The sequence below is a fragment of the Mustela lutreola genome, chromosome 1, assembly GCF_030435805.1.
Source record: "Mustela lutreola isolate mMusLut2 chromosome 1, mMusLut2.pri, whole genome shotgun sequence".
Classification (NCBI taxonomy): Eukaryota; Metazoa; Chordata; class Mammalia; order Carnivora; family Mustelidae; genus Mustela; species Mustela lutreola.
This window is the reverse complement of record NC_081290.1, coordinates 23,011,722-23,035,860: the sequence shown is the minus strand read 5'-3', so window position 1 is coordinate 23,035,860 and position 24,139 is coordinate 23,011,722. Positions and strand designations below refer to the sequence as shown.

The 24,139-nt window shown below is 39.3% G+C and overlaps 1 protein-coding gene and 1 long non-coding RNA gene across 7 annotated transcripts in view; one reads left to right on the top strand and one right to left on the bottom strand.

The window, feature by feature from the left end:
- Positions 1–23,838, top strand: part of PAICS (phosphoribosylaminoimidazole carboxylase and phosphoribosylaminoimidazolesuccinocarboxamide synthase) — a 47,667-nt gene extending 23,829 nt beyond the window's left edge. For 4 of the 6 annotated variants that reach the window (XM_059160643.1, XM_059160634.1, XM_059160626.1 and 1 more), the window contains 9 exons: positions 554–620; positions 3,360–3,557; positions 9,051–9,229; positions 11,778–11,957; positions 12,058–12,171; positions 12,838–12,921; positions 14,443–14,623; positions 16,216–16,374; positions 22,355–23,838. In XM_059160643.1, coding sequence (XP_059016626.1) covers positions 554–620; positions 3,360–3,557; positions 9,051–9,229; positions 11,778–11,957; positions 12,058–12,171; positions 12,838–12,921; positions 14,443–14,623; positions 16,216–16,374; positions 22,355–22,521 — 1,329 coding nt within the window. In that variant the 3' untranslated portion in view covers positions 22,522–23,838. Of the gene's footprint in view, positions 1–46; positions 178–201; positions 307–553; positions 621–3,359; positions 3,558–9,050; positions 9,230–11,777; positions 11,958–12,057; positions 12,172–12,837; positions 12,922–14,442; positions 14,624–16,215; positions 16,375–22,354 lie in introns of those variants that run through there. The other 2 variants (XM_059160652.1, XM_059160660.1) reach the window with 2 other exon arrangements.
- On the bottom strand, positions 12,363–14,446 carry LOC131823858 (uncharacterized). Its single transcript, XR_009350682.1, has 2 exons — positions 14,182–14,446; positions 12,363–12,533 (listed from the first exon to the last, which is right to left on the bottom strand). It is a non-coding gene; the product is annotated as an uncharacterized LOC131823858 (long non-coding RNA).
- Positions 23,839–24,139: the final 301 nt, after the last annotated feature.

The window sequence follows — 24,139 nt, the reverse complement described above, 5'->3', positions numbered from 1 at the left end:
TAGTCCTCCTCCGGCTCCCTGCGGGGACGTACTTTCTCTGCACGTGGAATTCTCCGTTATTTTCTAACACCCAAGACTGGGGTGATGAGAGTAGTAGGGTTAACGTCACTTCTGTCCCAGAGGATGTAAACTTTGTATGGCCCTCCTCACATGCTTTCCCCCGGCCGTCACTACTTGGTACGCTCCAACCTATGATCGGCTCTCGCCGCGGAGAAGGGAGCCGGTCAGCGAGCCTCTGTAGAATCGGGAGGGGCCTCCAACGCGCGCCACTTTTCGCCTCTTTTGGAACAGCGCCCGCGCACTGGGGTGAGGGGGGGGGACGGCCTGTGTCTCTGCGCCTGCGCGGCGGGAAGTCTCGGGGGGTGTAGCCAGCGCCGGGAGTCGAAGTTGCTCTTGCGTGGCAGAGACCTCGGGGGTTCGGTGGCTGCAGGCTGTGTTGCGAGCGGAGAGCGCGTGTGGGCGCCCGGCAGTACTAGGCCTGGCCGGGGGTGTGTCTGTGGGCCGCCTTCCCTTCCCCGCCCCGTGAGCCTCTGTGACCACTCCTCTTTTCCAGAGTCTTTCCTCTCTTCCCGGCGCGGCCGCTGCCCCCAGCCCACGCAGAATAATGGCGACAGCTGAGGGTGAGTAACAGGCATCTGCCGGGGACTCCCTGCCCTCCGCGGGCTTCCCGTCCCCCTTCCCCCACCCCGGGCTGGAGTTGGCGCACTCGCCGCCACCTGAGTGCCCAGCGGCCCTCCTGTCCTCCTGAGCTGTGCCTGGTCGCGCAGCCGCCCCTCTAGGCCGCTGGGCGGGCGAACACGTGGCCCGGGCCCCGCCAACCGAGGCGTAGGAAACCCAGCGCTCCCCGACCTCGCCGAACTTTCTGAAATACTCGGAACTGGCTCCGGGTTGGGGAAAAGAACAAAGTAGGGGAAGAGAGGGATTACAAAGAAATGGACGGGGGTTGGAGAGGTGCCTGGAAATCATACTGGTAATCAATAGTCGCTGCAAAACAACCACAGGAACGTATGTAGTGATTATTCAAAATCTTGCTTTTCCTGTGAAGTCAATAGCCTGCTCTTTCCAAAGTTAATATTTGAATCTACTGAAAAATTTACTTTTTGTGGTCCCGATTTTGTGTGTGTGTTTTTTAGTCTGTTGATGCCACGATGATTCAGAAGAGCTCCAAAAGCACCAGGCCAAAACTTGCCCTGATTCACTTTACAGTTATCCTGTTTACATAATCTTTTTATCTACGAGTGATTAGGTCCTCAGAAAAGATCTCTTGTATGTGACGTTTATGCTGATAAAACTTTTGCCCCCCCACACACCCAGTTTCTAAATTTATGGTGAACCAAATTGGTTGTGCTGGCTGGTCAGTACATTGTCTTCCACACAGAAAAATTGAATTTAGGGGAAAAAATCATCGACTTAATCTAATATAGAAATCTGTCATTTTGCTAAAGTGCTTAAAAGCCACATGGTGGTTGTTAGGATAAAATCGAAACACAGTCAACATGATGTATGAGGCCTGAGGGATGAATAGTGAAATGCAAGGAAAGGAAACACTGTTTGGGTCTAGGGAGAGCATGTCAAAAGTCTGGGAGTGGGATCTAGAAATTCAGTTATAGAAATTAGAGTTCTGGAATAGAGAAATCTGAAGTTGGTGCACTAAGCTGAGGCCCTAAATTGAGGAGCCTTTTAAACCTTGTCAGTGAATCAGGACATTACAATAGGATGGGAATTCATCCTCTAGGTACCCTGCAGCAGTAACTATTAAACTGAATTATAACTGGTTTGTTTAATGGTCACCTCCACTAACTGGTGATCTGACCACTGCTGAGTTCTGCCATTCTTTCCTACTCTGTAGCTGCTGCTCTCCCTCACTATGAGCGTGCGTGTGCAGACACACACACACACAGCTCCAACCCTACTGACGTCCTGCCATGAATGGTTACCCCATGGTCTTTTTTTCAGCACCACTACTAACCCCTTTCCCTTTTCTGACTAAATGTTTATCCTTGCCTTAGATCTCAAACTCAACCTTACTTTGTTCCAGACTTCCTGCTCTAGTGTCTAGACTAGGTTAGGTGGGCCTGCTGTGAGCCTGTGATCCCACAAACTGTGTATTTCTCACATCATAATTAATATGATGTCCTGTTTAATTTCAGCTTCCTTTAGACTTGGTTGCTTGAGAGTAGGAACTCTGTCTTGTGTATTGGTATAGCCCTAGTGTACCTGGTACATGGGCACTAAAAAATGCCAATGCTGAGATTGAGTCTGTTCTAGGAGCATGAGGAGTGATTTCTCCCCTTGGAAATGTTAAGTTTAAGGACTTAACATTTATCTTTGACCTTCATCTAAATCATTCTTTCTAATGACCAAACTCTACTTTTTTAGGTCTGTGACCTGCAATAAATTGGATTCCCTTGTCCTTACTTCCTCACCATTTCCCACATTTGTTGGTGTGGAGAAAGTATTAACACTGGGAGTAAGGAAGAAAGATTAATAGAGGTGCTTAGAAATGGGCTAACTTCAGTGGATGGGAGTGCCTCCCCTTGCACTTTAACTAAAAATCAAGAAACCCTTTTGGCTCAACTTAACGATTTTGCCTGTCATGCCAAGAGGAAGGCTCAGAAAATAAGCAATTTTTTTCCCACTGCAAGCTAGTTAATTGTATTGTAAATACATATGTGAAAATACTGTTATGTTAATGTAAAGTAGTTCTACTTCAGTTCTGCTATGAGAGAGGCAGGGTTGATAGTGGGAAGAGCAAAGAATGTGTTATCAGAAGACATAGGATTTCGTCTGGCTCTGCCATTTCCTAACGGCATGACCTCTAGCATTTTGATACTTAGTTTTCTAATCTGTATACAGCTGACCCTTGAACAACACAGATTTGAACTGCACGGGTCCACTTACCTATGGACTTTTTTCCTCCGATTACTACCACACAGTACTGCAAATACATTTTCTTTAAGATTTTTTTCTTTTCTCTAGTTTACTTTATTGTAAGAATATAGCATAAAATACATAGAACTTAGAAAATATGTGTTAATCAGCCATTTAATGTTATCAGCAGGGCTTCTGATCAATGGTAGGCTTTAAGTTTTGGGGGGAGTAAAAGTTCTGTTTAGATTTTCAGCCCGAAGCCCCACATAATTCAGTTACATGCATAACTATGGCTTGTCACACAGTTACGTGAATCAAAGATGATACCTATGAAAATACTTTGTAGGGTATAAGGTTCTATGCAGATGAATGAATTTTTTGTTAAAATTATTCCTTAACCATTCTGTGTTCTCTGATCATTCTAGATAACTTAGTCTTCAATTAGGAAATTTTTTTCTGAATCTGATGTCTCCATTTTATCTCCACAGTACTGAATATTGGTAAGAAACTCTATGAGGGTAAAACAAAAGAAGTTTATGAATTGCCAGATAGTCCAGGAAAAGTCCTCCTGCAGTCCAAGGACCAGATAACAGCAGGAAATGCAGCCAGAAAGAATCATCTGGAAGGAAAAGCTGCAATCTCAAATAAAACTACCAGTTGTATTTTTCAGTTGTTAAAGGAAGCAGGTAAGTGGCTCTCCTGATAGCCTCTGCTTTCACATTCTCTCTCACACGCACATGTTGGTCCTTTCATGGGGAAATGGTATTATTTGGGTTAACAACATGTTGACTACCAGTTATATTTTTCAGTTGTTACAGGAAAACAAGTAAGTGGCTCCCCGCAGAATCTCCTCCCTTTTGAATGTTGCCCCCCCACACACACACCCCCGATCTCTTTCATGGGGAGATGACATTATTTGGATTAAGAACATGTTGTTTGGCAATGTCTCAAAAAGTTACTTGAATCAAACCAGGAAGTCTTAAATTTCACTACAATATGTAATTTGGAATTAGTAAGCAGTATCCTTTAGTTAAGGAATCTTAACAGTTTGCTACAGTCTTTGTCTGGCATGCATATCGTCTCTTTAACTTTTCTCTCCTAGGAAGACATCCTGGGAGAGACTGATCTATGAAGGAGGCCTGTTCTGGTATTAGGCAACTCCAATTGAGGAGTTGAAATTTGGTACTTGCAATTCTATACAGTTATTCTTTGCTCTTATCCTTGGAGATAAGACAGAATTTCAAATCCCTTTTCCACTTGAAAGCCCTGAAAAGTATTTGAAGATTGCTACCACACCTTCTCATTCTGCCCCAAGCGAGGGATTTGAACTCAATGAAAGATCTCCAGGGTTACCTCCTACTCTAAAACTGAAAGAAAACCATTTCCTATAGAGACATCTATTCAAAAAGACTAGATCAAAACATTCTGTGGAGGGCACTTGGAGTAAAGAAAGGGGAATTAAGATAACGGGCTTTTCTTCAGGGGTTCAGTCAATGCTGATTTGTCTGTAGTATATGAAATCTCGCTAATAAAAGATTTGAGCTCTTTTCTTCCAGTGTAAGAGGCCTCATTGCTTTGGACTGCTCAACCTTTGAAGCCTCTGATTCCTTATCTATGTAATAAAAAAAAGCTTTGTTTTTTACTTTCCCAGTTCTAATTTTTATAATTTAATAATTTTGTCTTTTACTATCCCTTTCAATTCTTAGAGCTTCCAGTAACTGTTAACAGGCGAACCCTGTTGTATTGCACTTTGCTTTATTTTGTTTCCTGGATATTGTTGGGGTTTGTTTATTTGTTTGTTTTTACAAATGGAAGGTTTGTGGCAACCCTGCCCCTGCATTGAGCAAGTCTGTTGGCGCCATTTTTCCAACAGCATTTGTTCTCTTCATGTTGCTGCTACATTTTGGCAAATCTCTCAATATTTCCAACTTTCTCAGTATTTTGTTATGGTGAACTGTGATCAGTGATCACAACTTGCTAAAAAAGCTCAGATGATAGCGTTTTTTAGCAATGAAGTATTTTTTAACTAACATATACGTTTTTTAGATAACATGCTATCAAACACTTAATAGGCCACAGTATTGTATAAATATAACTTGTATATGCACTGGGAAACCAAAAAATTCATTTGATTTGCTTTATTGTGGTGGCATGGAGCCAAACGTGCAAGATCTTCAATGTATGTCCATAATCTCTTAAATTAATCTTCTAAATCCAAAGGGGAATTTAATACCTTTATTTCCAGAAAGCATAGAGGTACCTGCCTTCCGCAAAATAACAAGGTAGTTCAGATTAAATCTGTTCTTTCCATACAGAATGGGTTCTTGAATAGTTTTCTTCTTTCCTTGTTTTCTGTGGAACATTTTTAATGTAGTGTGGGGAGAAAAATGTTTGCCAGCCTAATTTGTCATCTACATCATAAATCCCTCTATACATGGAAAGTGTGTATGTTGTATAAATTTAAAGGACCTCCCAAAGTTCCTAAATAATATGATTTTAGGATTTTTATTTAAAGGCTTCCTTGATAGGTGTTTTCTCAGTGTCTTGAGTTGATTGCTACAGAGAGCATCAAACTAATTTTAGGTTCCTTTTGCAGTACGGATAAGTGGTCCATTTTTAACTTGCCAAGCTATCTCATTCTCCCTATACATGTTAAAATTTTAAAAAGTTGCTTAATACTATAATTGTTAATAAAAATAAATTAGCTCCTGTGTTTCCATGGTGGTTATACATAGTTATGGAGAGAGATATATATATAGATATATATATATAGGTATATATATATTTCTAAATAACAGAATATAAGTACAGGCCCAAGTTTGTATTTGCTTATTCAGTAAGGGAGTATTCACTGCACTTTGTGGCCTTAACAGAAAGTGAATTAAGGTGACCCAAATTGTCTCTGTCCAGGACTTTCCCAGTTTTGACTCTGAAAATCCTGTGTCTGAGAAAGTTGGGAAAGTTTGTAATCCTAAATGAAGTACTCCCAACAATTATCTTTATAATCATTATTTTTTTAAGATTTTATTTATTTATTTGACAGAGATCATAGTAGGCAGAGAGGCAGGCAGAGAGAGAGGAGGAAGCAGGCTCCCTGCTAAGCAGAGAGCCCGATTCGGGACTCGATCCCAGGACCCTGAGATCATGACCTGAGCCGAAGGCAGAGGCTTAACCCACTGAGCCACCCAGGCGCCCTACCAACAATTATCTTTAAACTACTGTATTGGCACCGTTAACATAACTAAAACTTCTTGGTTCACAGAAATGTTGAAAGATGTTCTTCAGGTTTTGGGGCGCCTGGGTGGCTCATTGGGTTAAAGCCTGTGCCTTCAGCTCAGGTCATGATCTCAGGGTTCTGGGATCAAGCCCCCGCATTGTCAGCAGGGAGCCTGCTTCCTCCCACCCCCGCCTGCCTCTCCGCCTACTTGTGATTGGATTTAGTCTCAATACTTAACCTTATAAAGTCTCAGTTCCCCCACAGAAACCTACCATAATTATGTTTAGGTGTTAGTAGTGATAATGGGTGTAAGTCCTGCAGTTGTTAAACCACAGATTGAGTAGCCAGGCAAGCTTAATACATGGGTGGGTGGCCCTAAGGATATGTGGGCTGATTTCCTGTCAGACACTGCCATTGTAATTCAGAGTATGAAGTGACATTTTCTTAATAATTTTTTTTTTAAGATTTTATTTATTTGACACAGAGAGACACAGCGAGAGAGGGAACACAAGCCGGGGAGTGGGAGAGAGAGAAGCAGGCTTCCCACAGAGCAGGGTGCCCGATGTGGGGCTTGATCCCAGGACCCTGGGATCATGACCTGAGCTGAAGGCAGATGCTTAACGATTGAGCCACCCAGGCGCCCCTTTCTTAGAGTCTTACATTCTGCAAACAGTGAGACATGGGGGAGAGTTCTTTTGCTCATGCCTCCCACCCAGTCATGAAATTTGTTAAGATGATTAGCATGTATATTAGAAACAATCATTGTATCATCTAAACTGAATCTTTTGGTGGGGGGGTAGCAATTTTTTTTTCCTGTACTAAATCATTACTGTAGATTGCTTCTGTGCTTTTGGTTCTCTCAGATGTGAGGAGGAGTTTTCCTCTGAGTAAAAGTAACTATTCTTTCTATTTGAACAGTAGATTTGGATAGTAGTCTTTCAAGCTAGAGAAATGAGCATGTATATCTAAAGATTCACAGATCTTAAAAGGAAGGACTCTTAAAGTCAGGCATGTAGTTAACACCTATAGTTGAGGACTGATATAAATCATTTGCCTATCCATTAACATGAGCTCAGTCGTTCTTTAAGAGTTAAAATGACCATTTACTTACATTCTTACTCTTTTCCAGAGTTCCTGTTCATGCAGCATATTACAATTCCCTGTTTCAATTGAATCTTACTGATGAAACCCAGAGAGAGTACAGAGAAAATGCAGGTTTTGAAACTGGTCCAGGCACCATTACTGATTGGCAACATGTCAGATTACTTAACTACTTTGAGCCCCTGTTTCTATCACTGTAAAATGTAGTGATAGCTATCTGAAAAATTTTATGGTTAAATGCGATAACATAAAACACTTAGAATAGTGCAGGTTTTTTTTTTTTTTTTAAGATTTTATTTATTTATTTGATAGAGAGAGATCACAAGTAGGCAGAGAGGCAGGCAGAGAGAGAGAGAGAGGAGGAAACAGGCTCCCTGCTGAGCAGGATCCCAGGATCCTGAGATCATGACCTGAGCCAAAGGCAGTGGCTTAACCCACTGAGCCACCCAGGTGCCCCAATAGTGCAGGTCTTACATAAATGTAGATTCCCTTCATGTAGGGAAATACATATGTATGTTGTTATATGGCAGCACAGAGTAATCCTGTAGCATCTCTTGGAAACCGTTATGGGTTGACATTAATAATGCTCATCTTAAGCTGCAGTGTTAGGACCTGGAATACCCAGGAGTAGGATTGCTGGATTGTGTGGTTCATGATATAGCTATCCTTAGAGGTTATTTTCCAACATCCCCAAGTAAAATAGCTCCCATCACAAGCTAGCTTTTTATCTAAATTGGCCACTATGTTCTCGTTGCTAGCTGTTGAGTACTTTTTTCCAGGGATTATTTTCTTCAAATATTAAGAAAAAGTGTGATCCAAAATGCAGGGCTGTACCTGATTGTGATTAAATAGACTGATTAAATAGATTGTGATTAAATAGATTGATTTTTTTTTTAAGATTTTATTTATTTATTTGTGAAGATCAAAGAGAAATCACAAGTAGGCAGAGAGGCAGGCAGAAAGAGAGGAGGAAGCAGGCTCCCCGCCAAGCAGAGAGCCCAATGCAGGGCTCGATCCCAGGGTCCTGGGATCATGACCTGAGCCAAAGGCAGAGGCTTTAACTCACTGAGCCACCCAGGTGCCCCAAGTAGATTGATATTTTATAAATAAGGCCATATATATAAAATATTTAAATATATAATTTAATTGTATATTTATATATATATTTAAAATATATATATATATTTAACGTATATATTTAAAATATATATATTTATTTATACATATATTTATACATATATAATATATATGTATAATATATAATATATTAAAAGTATATAATATAATATAATATATATTTAAATATTTATATATAATATAATATATATGTAATATATATATAATATATATGTAATATATATTATATTATATATAAATATATATAAATATATATATTTTTTATAAATAAGGCCCATTTAATACTGGACTGTCAATTATGAGAATCGTATAACCAAATCTGATTTAAAGGTAATTTAGTATCACTTAGGTGAGTTACATGCTTTATACAAAGTTGGGTGGCAGAGAAATTTCTCAAAAGCATTTTTGAATGTATGAATGAATGAATGGTAAAGACACTGGGACCCAGACCTTCTGATCCACTATATACTTTCCCATGCAACATTAAAATGAAATATTCTTTAATATTTTGAAGAGCAGTAAGAAAGCCATACTAATAATTTTTTTCTACTACTTTTAATAAAAGTTAATTTATTTTTGATAGTACCATTTAGGGATAACCCATTTGGCTAGATAGGGTTTTGTTTCATTTTGTTTTTTGTAAACAGCTGTTTTATTATGCCTCAGATCTACCTTTTTTAATACAACTTTAATGCTTTTTTAAAAACTTTTTGTCAATATGTAGGTATCAAAACTGCTTTCACCAGAAAATGTGGGGAGACAGCTTTCATTGCACCTAAGTGTGAAATGATTCCAATTGAATGGGTCTGTAGAAGAATAGCAACTGGTTCTTTTCTCAAAAGAAATCCTGGTGTCAAGGAGGGATATAAGTTCTACCCACCTAAAGTGGAGCTGTTTTTCAAGGTAATTATTCTGTGCTTGTGTGTCTTACTATAATATAGCAACAAACATAATTTCAAAGCCAAAAGATTTAAATGTTGTTAAAACTAAATAAAATCTTTTAAATTATCTTAAATTATTTAAATGAAATAAATAATTTTTTTAAAATATTAGTTATTAGGAAGAAAAGTAACAATTCAGAAACTTTTTAAATTTTTAAAGAGTTTGAAATAAAGGCAAATACAAGGGATCTTTTTATATTCAGATACAGAAAAACTATTACCCATATCTCTTACAAGCAAAAACGTAATGAAGTTGTAGGAATCAGTGATTATAAATTTGTATTGGTTTTCTTTATTGAAACTGCTTTTCGGGATGGCTTGGGTGGCTCAGTCGGTTAAGTGTGTGCCTTCAGCTCAGGTCATGATCCCTAGTCCTGGGATCAAGTCCCGCATCCCACATCCAGTACTCCTTGGTCGGCGGGGAACCTGATTTGCCTTCTACCTGCTGCGCCCACTTGTGCTGTCTCTCTCTGTTGGACAAATCAATAACCAAACTCTTTAAAAACAACAACAACAAAAAATAAAACTGCCTTTTTCTTTCCCTCTTTGTTCATGCTGTTAAGAATAGTTCCAATGTCAGGAGTAATGTCTATATAGTATTTTTATTGTTTCTTTTTTTTTTTTTTTTTAAGATTTTATTTATTTATTGAGAGAGAAAGAGGGAGATGGTGAGTAAGCACACGGTGAGAGGAACAAAGAAGGAGGGAGAGTAAGGGAGAAAGAATCCTAAGCAGACTCCATACTGAGCAGAGAGCCTGACATGGGGCTCTATCACACGACCCTGAGTTCAGGACCTGAGCTGGAGTCAAGTCTGAATGTTCAAATGACCAAGCCACTGAGGTGCACCTTGTGTAGCACTTTTTTCTTTTAAGACTTTATTTATTTGACAGAGTGCACAAACAGGAGGAGTGGCAGGCAGAGGGAGAGGGAGAAGCAGACTCCTGCTGAGCAGGGAGCCCTATGCAGGGCTCAGTGCCAGCAGCCTGGGACCATGACTGAGCTAAAGTCAGATGCTCAATCAACTGAGCCACCCAGAAGTTCCTTGTGTAGCATTTTTAAAAAGGGAACTAAAATTGCCTCTCCCTCTTCTGGCCCAGATCAAGTATAATCAGTGAACTGTGTACCTTAAAATGTTTATTTTATTCTTATAATACAAATCCAGAATTCATAAAAGAAAAATTTCATGTGAAATTGTAACACTACTTAGAATAAAATGGAATTATTTTTTTCACTAATATCTTTATATAAAGTCTCTTAAATTATTAAATAATATCCTCAAAACTTATAGTCTTACATAAACTTTTATTAAAAATGAGGTGAAGAGCAGTGACTGGCTGGCTCAGTCAGCAGAGTGTGCAACTCCTGATCTCAGGATTGTGATCTTACCCTCTATACCCCACATTGGGTGTGGAGATTATTTAAAATCTTTTAAAAAGGGGGGGTGGCGCCTGGGTGGCTCAGTGGGTTAAGCCTCTGCCTTCAGCTCAGGTCGTGATCTCAGGGTCCTGGGATCGAGCTGTGTGCATCAGGCTCTCTGCTCAGCGGGGAGCCTGCTTCCCTCCCTCTGCCTGCCGCTCTGTCTGCCACTCTGCCTACTTGTGTGCGCACTCTATCAAATAAAATCTTAAAAGAAAGTTCAGGAGATTATGAAAACTGCATCCTGGAGAGATTTAGTGGACTAAAGTGTGCATTGGCCTTCTTACTATCTTTGTTGACTCAGATAAAGAAAAAGATCACAAACTTCTCTTTAAATTAGTTTAGAGAGAGAGAGCAAATTCTTTCAAATACTTTATCAGCTGGAATAAGTTACCAAATATCTTAAATTTTAAAGTAGCTATTAAAACTAGACAAACTTAAAAAAAAACTAGACAAATTAAAAATAATTAAATTATGAATTTAATTGTGAATTAAAGGGCATGTCAGAAATTAAGTCCTTAGAGAAAATAAATATTTCTGAGAAATTCACGGTCAAAGAAAAAAAGAACTTCATTTTATCTCAAAAATACAAAATTTGGGGGGCTCCTGGGTGGCACAGTTGTTAAGTGTCTGCCTTTGGCTCAGGTCATGATCCCGGGGTCCTGGGATCGAGCCCCGCATTGGGCTCCCTATTCCATGAAAAGCCTGCTTCTGCCTCTCCCACTCCCTCTGCGTGTGTTCGCTCTCTTTGCTGTGTCTCTCTCTGTTAAATAAAAAAAATCTTTTTAAAAAAAGTTCAGGGGCGCCTGGGTGGCTCAGTGGGTTAAGCCGCTGCCTTCGGCTCGGGTCATGATCTCAGGGTCCTGGGATCAAGTCCCGCAACGGGCTCTCTGCTCGGCAGGGAGCCTGCTTCCCTCTCTCTCTCTCTCTCTCTCTCTGCCTGCCTCTCCATCTACTTGTGATTTCTCTCTGTCAAATAAATAAATAAATAAAATCTTAAAAAAAAAAAATAAAATAAATAAAATTAAAAAAAATTTTAAGAAGTTCAAAATTTTTATATTTAAATTAATTGTACTCCTATACTTTATTTTCAGGATGATGCCAACAATGATCCACAGTGGTCTGAGGAACAGCTAATTGCTGCAAAATTTTGCTTTGCTGGACTTGTTATAGGCCAGACTGAAGTGGATATCATGAATCATGCTACACAGGCTATTTTTGAAATATTGGAGAAAGCCTGGTTGCCGCAGAACTGTACATTGGTTGATATGAAGGTACAAATAAAATACAGATTTGAGAGTAAATATTATAACTGAAAAATGTCTTCAGTTGTAGAGTTTTGAAAACTTTTCTTTGGTGATACACTATTTCTAGATTGAATTTGGTGTTGATATAACCACCAAAGAGATTGTTCTTGCTGATGTTATTGATAATGATTCCTGGAGACTCTGGCCATCAGGAGATCGAAGCCAACAGAAAGATAAACAGGTAATCCTTCAGGATTTTTTTTTATCCTTTGCCTGATCAGGCAAGAAGGGGTGACTAGGAAGATGGGAGGAAAAGAAAAGGCAACTGTTATTCCATACGATAAGAACCAAGTTGATTGCTATTTACTTCTAAAGATAAATATCTCTTACATTTCCTATATCCTGAAAAAAAAATAGGAATAATACTTTGCATTTACAGAACAGATAACTCATTTATTATGACTGTCACACAGAACAAGTGTCATCCTTATTTGGACAATTGAAAATTAAGGTGCTAGAGGATGGGTCTTCATAATTACAAGAATAAGGGCCAATCTGGATCCAGGTGTTCTGGATATTACCAGGTTCCATTTCTGCTCTGTCCTATGAAAAATACAATTAGGACAGTTGCTCTCTAAATACACAAGAATTGTCAGGGCAGTTAGTCCTAGTTACTAGTGTAGAAAACACTTAACCTTAAATGAAAATGCAGGTGTACTTCACTGTCAGAACTTCCTGTACTCTAATTCAGGAAATGAATTTATAGGTTCAGATCCATTTTCAGACATATTCCTTGCTATGCAGGCTTTTTGTAGTCTAACCAAAACTCAGAAATCAAATAAGTTCATTTAGCAAGAGTATTACTAGTAGGATATCTGTATTCTAAACTTTCTATCTTATTTTCTAGTCATATCGTGACCTAAAGGAAGTAACTCCCGAAGGGCTCCAGATGGTGAAGAAAAACTTTGAGTGGGTTGCAGAAAGAGTGGAGGTAAAACTTTTGTAGTAAACCCATGCTGTTTTGTGTTTTTCTCCAAGAAAATCTGCTTTAAAAAGGACAATAGGGGCATCTGGGTGGCTCAGTCAGTTGAGCATCTGACTCTTGATTTCAGCCCGAGTCATGATCTCAGGGTCATGGAGTCAAAACCTACATCAGGCTCTCTGTTCAGCGCAGGGTCTGCTTCCGATTCTTTCTCCCTCCCCCTGCTTGCATGTGCCCTCTAAATAAATAAATAAAATGTTTAAAAAAAAATAAAAATGAGAAGGCGCAGTTTTTTTTTCCCCAGTTATTTCAGAGAGTGTGTGTGTGCACACATGCGTCCATGTGCGTGGAGGGAGAGCAAGAGGGAGAGAGATAATCATGAAGCAGACGCCCCCCTGAGCAGAGGGCCTGACATAGGGACTGTAAGATCATGACTTGAGCTAAAATGGAGTCATCCACTCAACCAGTGAAGAGACCCAGGTGTCCTTTTCCCCAGTGGTTTAAAAAAAAAGAACACCCTTAAGAAATGTACCACCTGAACTATCCTCAGTGACATACTGAAACCCCCTGTTGTTAAACTGGCCAGTACACTCCCAGATTCTATGGGGAGACCTAGAGTCCTGTCTCCTCCCTGCCCCTTACATTTCCTACCCACCTCTCCACTGCTGCTCCGCTACTCAGAGTTGTACTAGCATGGGCTCCATAAGTAGAGTTCAGAATTAGAACTCCATGTGCCATTTAAATGTCACTTTTAAGATTTATGGTATGGTATTGTCAGGGTGCCCGGGTGGCTCAGTCATGACGTAAAGCATCCAACTCGATTTTTGCTCAGGTCATGAGGTCATGGTCCTGGGATCAAGCCCTGTTCAGGCTCTGCACTCAGCGGCGATTATGCTTGAGATTCCCTTTCCCTCTGCCCTTCCGCCTGCTCCCCTGCGTGTTCTCCCTCCCCCTCAAATCTTTTAGATTTATAGTATTATTACTATAATTCCATGAAAATTGAATGGGATTTATGGTTATGCAAGGGTCATAGCCAGTTTTCAAGACCTCATTTCCTTGGAAACATGTATTTTCAATTCTAAGCAACTAACTTAAAGAAGGTTTATAATATGATCTCTTTATTTTGGCGGATTATGCCTTAAAACCTCCATTAAACACAATGGACTAAAATCTTAGGATGAAATATTTTATATTATAGCTTCATGAGTATTAATTAGAAGGGTTGTGCATTTATCTTTCCTTTATATCATAATAATAAGTATAACTTACCTGATTAAAATTCTTATTACTCTTTAGGTCTTAATTATGAAAACTGCTTCCCTTTCCGTAAAGAGGTTATTTTGAAAAATGAATTATCATTTTGTCCTTTTTGTCTCTGTCTTGACTTTGGACTTTAAGAAAGAAAATATTCTGTCCAGTTATAATTTCACTCTATTATAGCTCTGTAAACTAATTATTCTTATGGTACTCAATTCTGTATTTGACGATTTTTCCTGTTTTCTTTTGCATATCCATGTTTTTCTTTTCTAGTTGCTTCTGAAATCAGAAAGCCAGTGCAGAGTTGTAGTATTGATGGGCTCAACTTCTGATCTCAGTCACTGTGAAAAAATAAAGAAGGCTTGTGGAAATTTTGGCATTCCATGTGAACTTCGGGTAACATCTGCCCATAAAGGGCCAGATGAAACTCTGAGGATTAAAGCAGAATATGAAGGTAAATATCACATAACTAGAGTATTTCAGGATTTGCCAAAAAATTTTATGTTTGGACTAATAATGCTGAAAAAGAATTTGCCACAGTTCCAAAGTTCCAAAGTTTATTATACTTGCTTCCAAAGAGTGTAAGATGCTCTAGGCACTTAGAATGCCTCAGGGAAAAAGAATTGAAAATGCAGCATGGGTACACATGAAAATAATGCAGTGTTGTGTGTTGATGGCATTCAAGTTTTTTAAAAAAATGTTAAGAATGAATAAACAAAAGAGTAGAGGCCCCCACCCACCAAAAGAAAGTGAAACAGGGAAGGGAAATAAAGGCTAGAATGAGTTTTTATCTAATAAGAAGCCCCTGGAGTATTGTTTCTAATATGCTCCAACAGAAGATAGGCCCCACATCAATTTGGGAGGTCTGAGGTTGAAGCAGAGATCCTTTCAAGTATTTTTAGTGGTCAGCCTTTTCTAAGAGGTGGGTAGTTGAATGTGAAATTAAGGAATAATTTTAGAATTGGGTATTTAAAAGAAATGTCTTGCTGGGATAGTATTGATCTAAAATAACAGAGTCCTGGGGACACCTGGGTGGCTCAGTTGGTTAAGCAGCTGCCTTCGGCTCAGGTCATGATCCCGGCGTCCTGGGATCGAGTCCCACATCGGGCTACTTGCTCCGCAGGGAGCCTGCTTCTCCCTCTGACTCTGCCTTCCACTCTGTCTGCCTGTGCTCGCTCTCACTCTCTCTCTCTCTTACAAATAAATAAATAAAATCTTTAAAAAAAAAAAATAAATAAAATAAAATAAAATAAAATAACAGAGTCCTGGGAACAACCAAATGTTTCTCAACTGGGGAAAATGTTATCTGAGTTTTCTTTCTAAAGGTAATTGTTAATAGGAGCATAATTATTAAGGCTTTAGGCGGGGTGTTGAGGGGCTAGGGAACTGGGATAAGTTCCTAGACCTGTTTGTTAAAGTTATGAAAGCCTGAAAAGTGCAAATACATAAAATATCCAGAAAAGTGCAAATACATAAAATACTAGATTCCAGGTTAGAAATCTCTATGGTAAGAAACAAAGGAATAACTTAAAAATTTACCAAAGAATGAAATGTTTAAGAGATGTGTTAGAAAACATATTGAAGGGTCTTAAATATTTAGGTACTATATTATTGAATTGACCTTTCTTCATTGATAATGTGCCCCTGAACCTCTAGTCTCCATTAACAAGGTCTCCCTATACCCTGTGGGTTGAAGGACCCCAGGACAGACACTGGTTCAAGTAGTGTCATTCTTTGTTTCAGTGAGCCTAAGCATATCCTTTTAAGTAGGGCCTTTGAGCCTTTCCCTCACTAATACTCTTGTGTCCTCTTTATACTATAGGTCTCAAACATGGCCAAACTTATTTTTGCTACTTTGTTACTTAAGATACAATAAGTGGTGAAGTGAAATATATATTGAATATATATGCAATAATTGTGTCTTATTTATGCTTTTTCTGGAGACTACTAATAAAGGAACTGAAGGAGTTAAGACACATAGGCATTTTGTTTTAACCTATCTTAAAATCTACCTTCAATTCTATTATAAATGTGTTATTTCCCTAGGGGATGGCATTCCTACTGTATTTGTGGCAGTGGCAGGCAGAAGCAATGGTTTAGGACCAGTGATGTCCGGTAATACCGCATACCCAGTTATCAGCTGCCCTCCACTCACTCCAGACTGGGGAGCTCAGGATGTGTGGTCTTCTCTTCGACTACCCAGTGGTAAGATACATGAATTTTATTTTATTCTATTTTTTTAAAGATTTTTATTTATTTGAGAGAGAGAGCATATAAGCTGGGGCCGGGGAGGGTCAGAGGGAGAGGGAGAAGCAGACTCCCTACTGAGCAGGAAGCCCGATGCAGGGCTCAATCCCAGGACCCTGAGATCGTGACCTGAGCCAAACGCAGACCCTTAACCAGCGAGCCACCCAGGTGCCCCAGGATACATGAATTTTTAAAAATTGTTTATTAAAGGGGCACCTGAGTGGCTCAGTTGGTTTAACATCCAACTCTTGATTTCGGCTAAAGTCATGATCTCAAGGTTGTGAGATCAGACTCCATATTGGGCTCCGTGAAGAACGTAGAGCCTGCTTGGGATTCTCTTTCTCCCTTGCTTCTCCTCCCGCACCCCCCACCCACACACAGGCTGGCTTTCTCTCTTCCAAAAAAAAAAAGTTTACTGAAAAATTTCAAACATACAATAGTAGAGAGAGTAGCATGAAATCTTATGTACCTGTTATTCAGCTTCAACATTTAATATCTTATTATATCTGTAGCCCTTTTTGCTGGATTATTTTCAAGCACACAGCATTTTACACTTAAATATGCTTCTCTAAGCAATAAGAACTCTAGGTTTTATTATTTTATATTATTTTTTAAAGATTTTATTTATTTTTCGAGAGAGAGCACACAAGGAGGTAGAGCGGCAGGCAGAGCAGGCAGAGGGAGAAGCAGGCTCCCTGCTGAATAAGGAGCCCTATATGGGGCTTGATCCCAGGATCCCTGGATCATGATCTCAGCCCAAGGCAGACACTTAACAGACTGAACCACCCAGGAGTGCCATAACTCTAGTTTTTAAATCATAATCATGGGGGCACCTGGGTGGCTCAGTCGGTTAAGCGGCTGCCTTTGGCTCATGGCTCAGGTCATGATCCCTGGGTCCTGGGATTGCCGCGCCCGCGCCCCCCCCCCCCCCCCGCCTGCTTCTCCCTCTCACTCTGCTGTTCCGACTTGTGTTCTCTCACTTATGCTCTCGTTCATTGTCTCTCAAATAAACTCTGTAAAAAGAAATCATAATCAGGATAACATACTCACACTTAAGAAAAATTAATGGTAATTTTTTTTAAATCATCTAATTTTCAGTCCGTGTTCAAGCTTTCCTGATCATCTCATTTGTTTTTACAGTTGATTTGTTCAAATCAAAATGTAACACAGTCCTTACATTGCATTTAGTTGCGCTCTCTCTCCTAAGTCTCTTTTAATCCTCCTTTTTTCACTTTCATTTGTCCTGTAGAATTTTCCCCTTTTTGGATTTGGCTAATTACATTCCTGGATGATGTTTAACATGGTCTTCTATATTTTTTATAAACTGCTGGTGAAATCTGTAGATAAATCAAGTCCAGATTTGGGGCTCCCCTCCTAAGAATACATCATTCATGGTTTTGAGTTTTTTAAAATAAATGTTATTATGTTATTTCTGTAAAGGAAATGAAATTTTATTTCTATAAATCAGGGGACAGAATAAATAACATACAAAGAAATCTTCTCAATTGAGCATTATCTCATAGAATAACAATATTGTGGTAGGCGCATCGTAGTCCAAGATAATTATCTGATCATCCAGTCCTGAAAATCCATGTTGTTTCAGTTAGACTTGATTGCTTCTTAAATGCCAAGCTTTTTTATTTTATTGTAAATCTGCTCTTGGGATGTGTCAAAAATGTTAAGAACTTGAGCCTTCCCGTCTGTTCAAGTATGGACTGGCTTCTCTCTAGGCCTGCTGTACTGTCATTATCTCAGAATTTCTCCTAACCATCATCCTGGACATCCATTTTGCCCTTCTCTAGTCTTAGATCTCCTGTTTCCTAGGTCCCATGTCTTCACCTTTCCTTGTTTACTCCTTAATTTGTTGGAGAGCATTCTTAGTGAACTTCCTGAGGAAGGGCTACAGATGGTAAACTTTTTGAGACCTCATACGTCTAAAACGTTTCCATCATAGCCTCACACTCAATAATTTGGGAATGGAATTCTAGATTGAAAATTACTTTCCTTCAGAAATGCATCTTGAAGGCATTACTCTATTGTCTTCCAACTTCCAGAGTTACTGAAAACTGCAGTGCCTTTTTACCATTCTGATCCTAGGTCATTTGTGAATTTTGTTTTTTTCTGGAAACTTCTAGGATCTTTCTCTACCCGTGTTTCTTAAATTTCACAGAAATGTGTCTTGATGATTATTTTCACCTTGGGCTTTCGGTGGGCTGGTTAAACCTGGAACTCTGATTCTTTAGTCCTGAGAAATTTTCTTCAGTTACTTAATACTTTCCTTCCTCCTCCACTTTCTTTTCTCATTTTTTGGATTTACTATTAAAAATAGGAGCTTTGAGGCACCTCGGTGGCTCAGTGGGTTAAGCCTCTGCCTTCAGCTCAGATCATGATCTCAGGATCCTGGGATCGAGCCCCACATCAGGCTCTCTGCTCGGCAGGGTGCCTGCTTCCCTCTCTCTCTGCCTACTTGTGATCTCTCTCTGTCAAATAAATAAATAAAATCTTTAAAAAAATAAAAATAGGAGCTTTGTGTTTCTCTTTTCTCTTTCTCATTGCTATACTCTGGAACATTTCTCCAACCCTTCTTTTTTTTTTTTTAAAGATTTTATTTATTAATTTGACAGAGAGAAATCACAAGTAGATGGAGAGGCAGCCAGAGAGAGAGAGAGAGGGAAGCAGGCTCTCTGCTGAGCAGAGAGCCCGATGCGGGACTCGATCCCAGAACTCTGAGATCATGACCTGAGCCGAAGGCAGCGGCTTAACCCACTGAGCCACCCAGGCGCCCTCTCCAACCCTTCTATTGAGTTTTTCATTCCAGTTATGGCATATTGAACTTTTAAGAGCTCTTTTTTTTCTTCTATGGTCTTCCCACCACCCCCCATCCTTTTCTTGTTTAATCTTCGCAATAATATCTTTTATCTCTCTGAAATTATTATAGTTTTTCTTTCATATTAGCTCCTTTTCTCACCTGTCTGGTGTCTGGTAATCCTTGGCTGTCTGTTCTTAAGAGTGAGGCACTATAAAAAACCAGTTGCAAGGTCTGTGCAAGGGGATGGGACTTGTCAAAAGGGGGCTCCATGGCGCCTGGGTGACTCAGTTGCCTAAGTATTAGACTCTTGGTTTTGGCCTGGGTCAAGATCTCAGGATGGTGGGTTTGAGTCCCTTGTCAGGTTCTGTGCCCAGCAGGGAGTCTGCTTGAGATTCTCTCTCTCTGACCCCTTCCTCTCTAATATGCCCCTCTCTCTCTAAAAAAAAATGAATCTTTACCCCCCCCCCATAAAAAAAGCTCCACTGTTGGGTGATCTGGTAGAGTCGATCTTTGAATAACCCCTTACATGAATGTCATTTGATCTTTTCTCATGTGTGACTAGAATTATCCAGAGAATCTTTCTAGTCTCAGTCTCCTGACTGAGAAATAAACCTGACTGCCAGCATTCTGGAATCTGGTAATCTTAATACTTGTGTAAACTTCACCTCCTGTTTTCATTGTGGCATTGCTTGTCTCAGCTATGCCTTGTACCCTCCAGTCCAGAGAAGTCTGGACTAAAACCTGCTTTTCCCTTCATCAGAATTTATGACTCTGCTATGGTGCAGAAGGGGCAATTCCTCAGGTACAGAGAGTGGAGCAGGAGATTTGATAGCCTAACTGCTTCTTGACTTTAAAACCAGTTCCTCCTTTTTTAGCTACATTTTCACCCCCATGTCTCCCTTCAAAAGTATAGGGGAGGGGTGCCTGGGTGGCTCAGTGGGTTAAAGCCTCTGCCTTTGGCTCAGGTCATGATCTCAGGGTCCTGGGATCGAGCCCCACATCGGGCTCTCTGCTCAGCGGGGAGCCTGCTTCCTCCTCTCTCTCTACCTGCCTCTGCCTACTTGTGATCTCTGTCTGTTCAAATAAATAAATAAAATCTTTAAAAAAAAAAGTATAAGGGCCACGGATTGCCCAAACCTTTACATGGATTTTTTTTTTAAGATTTTATTTATTTATTTGTCAGAGAGAGAGAAAGAGGGAGAGAGAGAGAGAGAGCAACAGGCAGACAGAGCGGCAGGCAGAGGGAGAGGCAGGCTTCCTCCCAAGCTAGGAGCCCAATGTGGGACTAGATCCCAGGTCACTGGGATCATGACCTGAGCCGAAGGCAGCTGCTTAACTAACTGAGCCACCCAGGGTGTCCATTTACATGGATTTTTTAACATTGGTCACATTGCTTCTCCTGCTTCTAGTTTAGGATAAAGTTTTCTTGGTCTACTTAGTTACCACTCCATTTCCTTTTCAGCTGACAAAAAGTAATCACTGTTCTCTCTTTGTTCTTACGTGTTTGTGTCTATTTTCTTTATTCCCTTTACTCCTGTTTTTATTTTTATTTTTTAAAGCTTTGGCAGATATCTTTAACTCAAGTATAGAAAAAAATAGGATACCATTAATAAAAATATATTTTACAGCTGAGCATATTTGATTTGTACTCAGTATACGTCCTGAACAAACGTAACATTCAGCTACTTAATGCTATCTTTATATAGTTTCAGGGATATACCTTGTAATTAATCCATCTTTAACTGGATCTTTAGCTGGACATCTGATTATATCAACTTCTCTAGTTAAAAATTTATTATGGCTATAAACGAAAGTATAAATTTATGCCACAGGAATAGTATAGGTATTCTCAGTGGAGTTTAGAAAAGGGAGAATGTGATGAGGAAAAATTTGGCAGTTTTTATCTAGTACTGTCCAAGGAGAGAGAGGGAACCTGGGAGATTTGTACATTCCAATCACTAGAATTGGGGATAATCTTTTAAGGAAAAGTTTTATAGTGGCCTTTATAAAGTCCTGAAAACTCTTTTTTTTAATGGCATGCTCACTAGATAACCTAATTTTTTGCTAATTAAGCTTTCCTGATGTTAGAAGGGGAATCCTGAGCAGTGTAGGCACAGGTATTTCAGTTACTAGATAGAACCGTGTACCTAGAATATTACTGCTAACAGTTGACATCAGCTGTTTCATTCATCAAGTACTTACTATGCATAAGGCACTGCTCCAAGTTCTTTATCTATATTAACTTGTTGAATACTCCCATCTTAATAGATAAGGACACTAAGTTAACATTAAGTACCTTGACCAATATCACACAGTATGTGAGGGAGCTACATAAATTTATTAATATAAAGTAGTAAATTTGCCTTGTGATATATACTTGATTCTTACTGGAGGTAGTGGGAATCAAAGAGCCTGGTGAATTCCAAGAACATTGGGGAAATGGAGCTTTTGGATCTGTAAGCTAGGAGTACTTCACTCAAGTGACACAGGTATAATACTACCAGGCTATAATAGAAAGTCTGCCTGAGTAGACTTTGCAGATCAATTCAGTGCAAAAAAGTGATAGATGGGGTGCCTGGGTGGCTCAGTCATTAAGCGTCTGCCTTTGGCTCCGGTTATGATCCCAGGGTCCTGGCATCGGGCCCCACATAGGGCTCCCTGCTTGGCAAATCTGCTCCTCTCTCTCCCTCTGCATGCTGCTCCCCCTGCTATGCGTGCTTGCTCGCGTGAGCTCTCTGTCAAATAAATAAATAAAAACTTTTAAAAAAAAATAGTGATAGCTGTATATAAGATACGGGTTCCTGGTAGAGAAATATTACTTAATGCTCTTAATAATCACTTTACCACTCCAGTAGTAGAGATGGAACTCCTTTTGCAGATCCTACTTTAGACAAGGATGATACAGTAGCTTTTTATTGTTTTTGATCAACAGGACTTTTCTGAGCATAAAATGGTTTACTGGGGCCCCTGGCTGGCTCAGGTGGTAGAGTATGGGACCGTTGATCTGAGGGCCCCATGTTGGGTGTAGAGATTTTTTTTTTTTAAGTTTACTTAAAAAAGTTTACTAAGTGCTCTTTTCATTATTAATTAACAGGTTAATATTCTGTCTTTTCCTTTCTGAACCAATAGGTCTTGGCTGTTCAACCATACTTTCTCCAGAAGGATCAGCTCAGTTTGCTGCTCAGATATTTGGATTAAACAACCATTTGGTATGGGCTAAGCTGCGAGCAAGTATATTGAACACATGGATTTCCTTGAAGCAGGCTGACAAGAAAATCCGAGAGGGCAATTTGTAAAACATTGCTTCTTTTTTTATTTTTTTTTTTTTTTAAGAAAAACTTTACATTTCTTGTTTAGTTTCAGAAAAAGATCAAGGTGAAAGTTTTTAAATCAAAACAATAAAATTTACTAGTGAATAAGTGCTTCTCTAGATTGATGGATCAGTAGACTCTATGGACATATTAATATTTCTTTATAGGAAGTGAAATTACTATAAGGACACTTTTAAAATCTCTTAGCTACTGTATGGTCACAAGTAGTTAACCAATACATTTCTTAATTGCTAATAATGTCCTATTATAGAGCTCTAAACTACTATTTGACCATCTGTATCTCAACCCGTAAGTTCTAAAAAGTTAAAATGTTTGTATCTTAGATAAGAGCAATATAGTCCTCTTTTACATTATGATCTTTACAAAATCCTAAGGGTGTGGTGTTTTATTTGCAGTCAGTATCTCAAAATAGATGTGTATTTATCCCCACCTATAGACCAAGATGCTGTTTTGTTCTGCATTTATTTGTTTGTTTAGAGTTGATATGGGTATTGGGAGTAGGGAAGACACATGAAATAAGATGAAGGGATACTGTGGAAACCATAAATAGGAGCCTTTTCCGAGAGCTGCTCTGATGGATGTCAGGGCAATTTCCCACGGAGAAAAAAAAAAGGTACAGTCATCTTTGTCATTCCAGATGAAAGAATTGGTAAATCTTACTTAGCTATAATGGGTACCTCTGTGGATCATAAAATTCTTTTAATTCTGATAATACATGTTTTAGCAAAACTAACAGTCCTCAGCCTACCACAATTTTCCAAAATTGGAATCTCCTAGTTGATAACCATACTAGTTTCTTTCTTATAACAGCGTAAGTGTGGGCAGGGTACCCAGTAAGATTCACCTCTAAAAGAGCGATTGTTACCAAGAGGTGTTAATAGTTCATCATCAATCTATAAATCATGTTTGGAAATCACTGAGGACTTTTTTTATAGATCACTAAACTCTAATCTGAATGTCTATGAACCCCTTAAACTACCATGTAGAATTTTATGTATGTGTTTGCTTTTGTGGAAAGGGGGCAATCATGGTCTTTATCCAAGGGATTAAAAATGTTAAGAATTTGTGCTGTAGGGATGCCTGGGTGGTTAATTTGGTTAAGTGTCTGCCTTCAGCTCAGGCAGTGATCCCAGCGTCCTGGCATTGAGTCCTGTATCAGGCTCCTTGCTCAGCAGGGAAACCGCTTCTCCCTCGGCCTGCTGCTCCCCCTGCTTGTGCTCACTCTGCCTCTTTTTCTCTGACAAATAAATAAAATCTTTAAAAAAAAAAAAAAAAAAAAAACCACTGTGGTTGTGTGAAAAAAAAACTCTGCTGATGAAATTTTGACAAGATCCTTGCCACTGTCTTACACTGTCCACACCTTTTCACCTTCCTCTGAACTGTTAACAAGCTACTACCTCTTTTATTACTTTTTTTACCTCATCTCATGGGGCTGGGTATGTTTGTTCTAACCATTTGTTTCTTGGACTAGACACCAAGATATTCCAGCCCTAATACTGGTATTTTTCTTATATTATCCTTTCCCTTTAAGTACTGATGTTTCTTCTGTTGAGTCTCTACATTACTTGGAAGTAATCGTTGG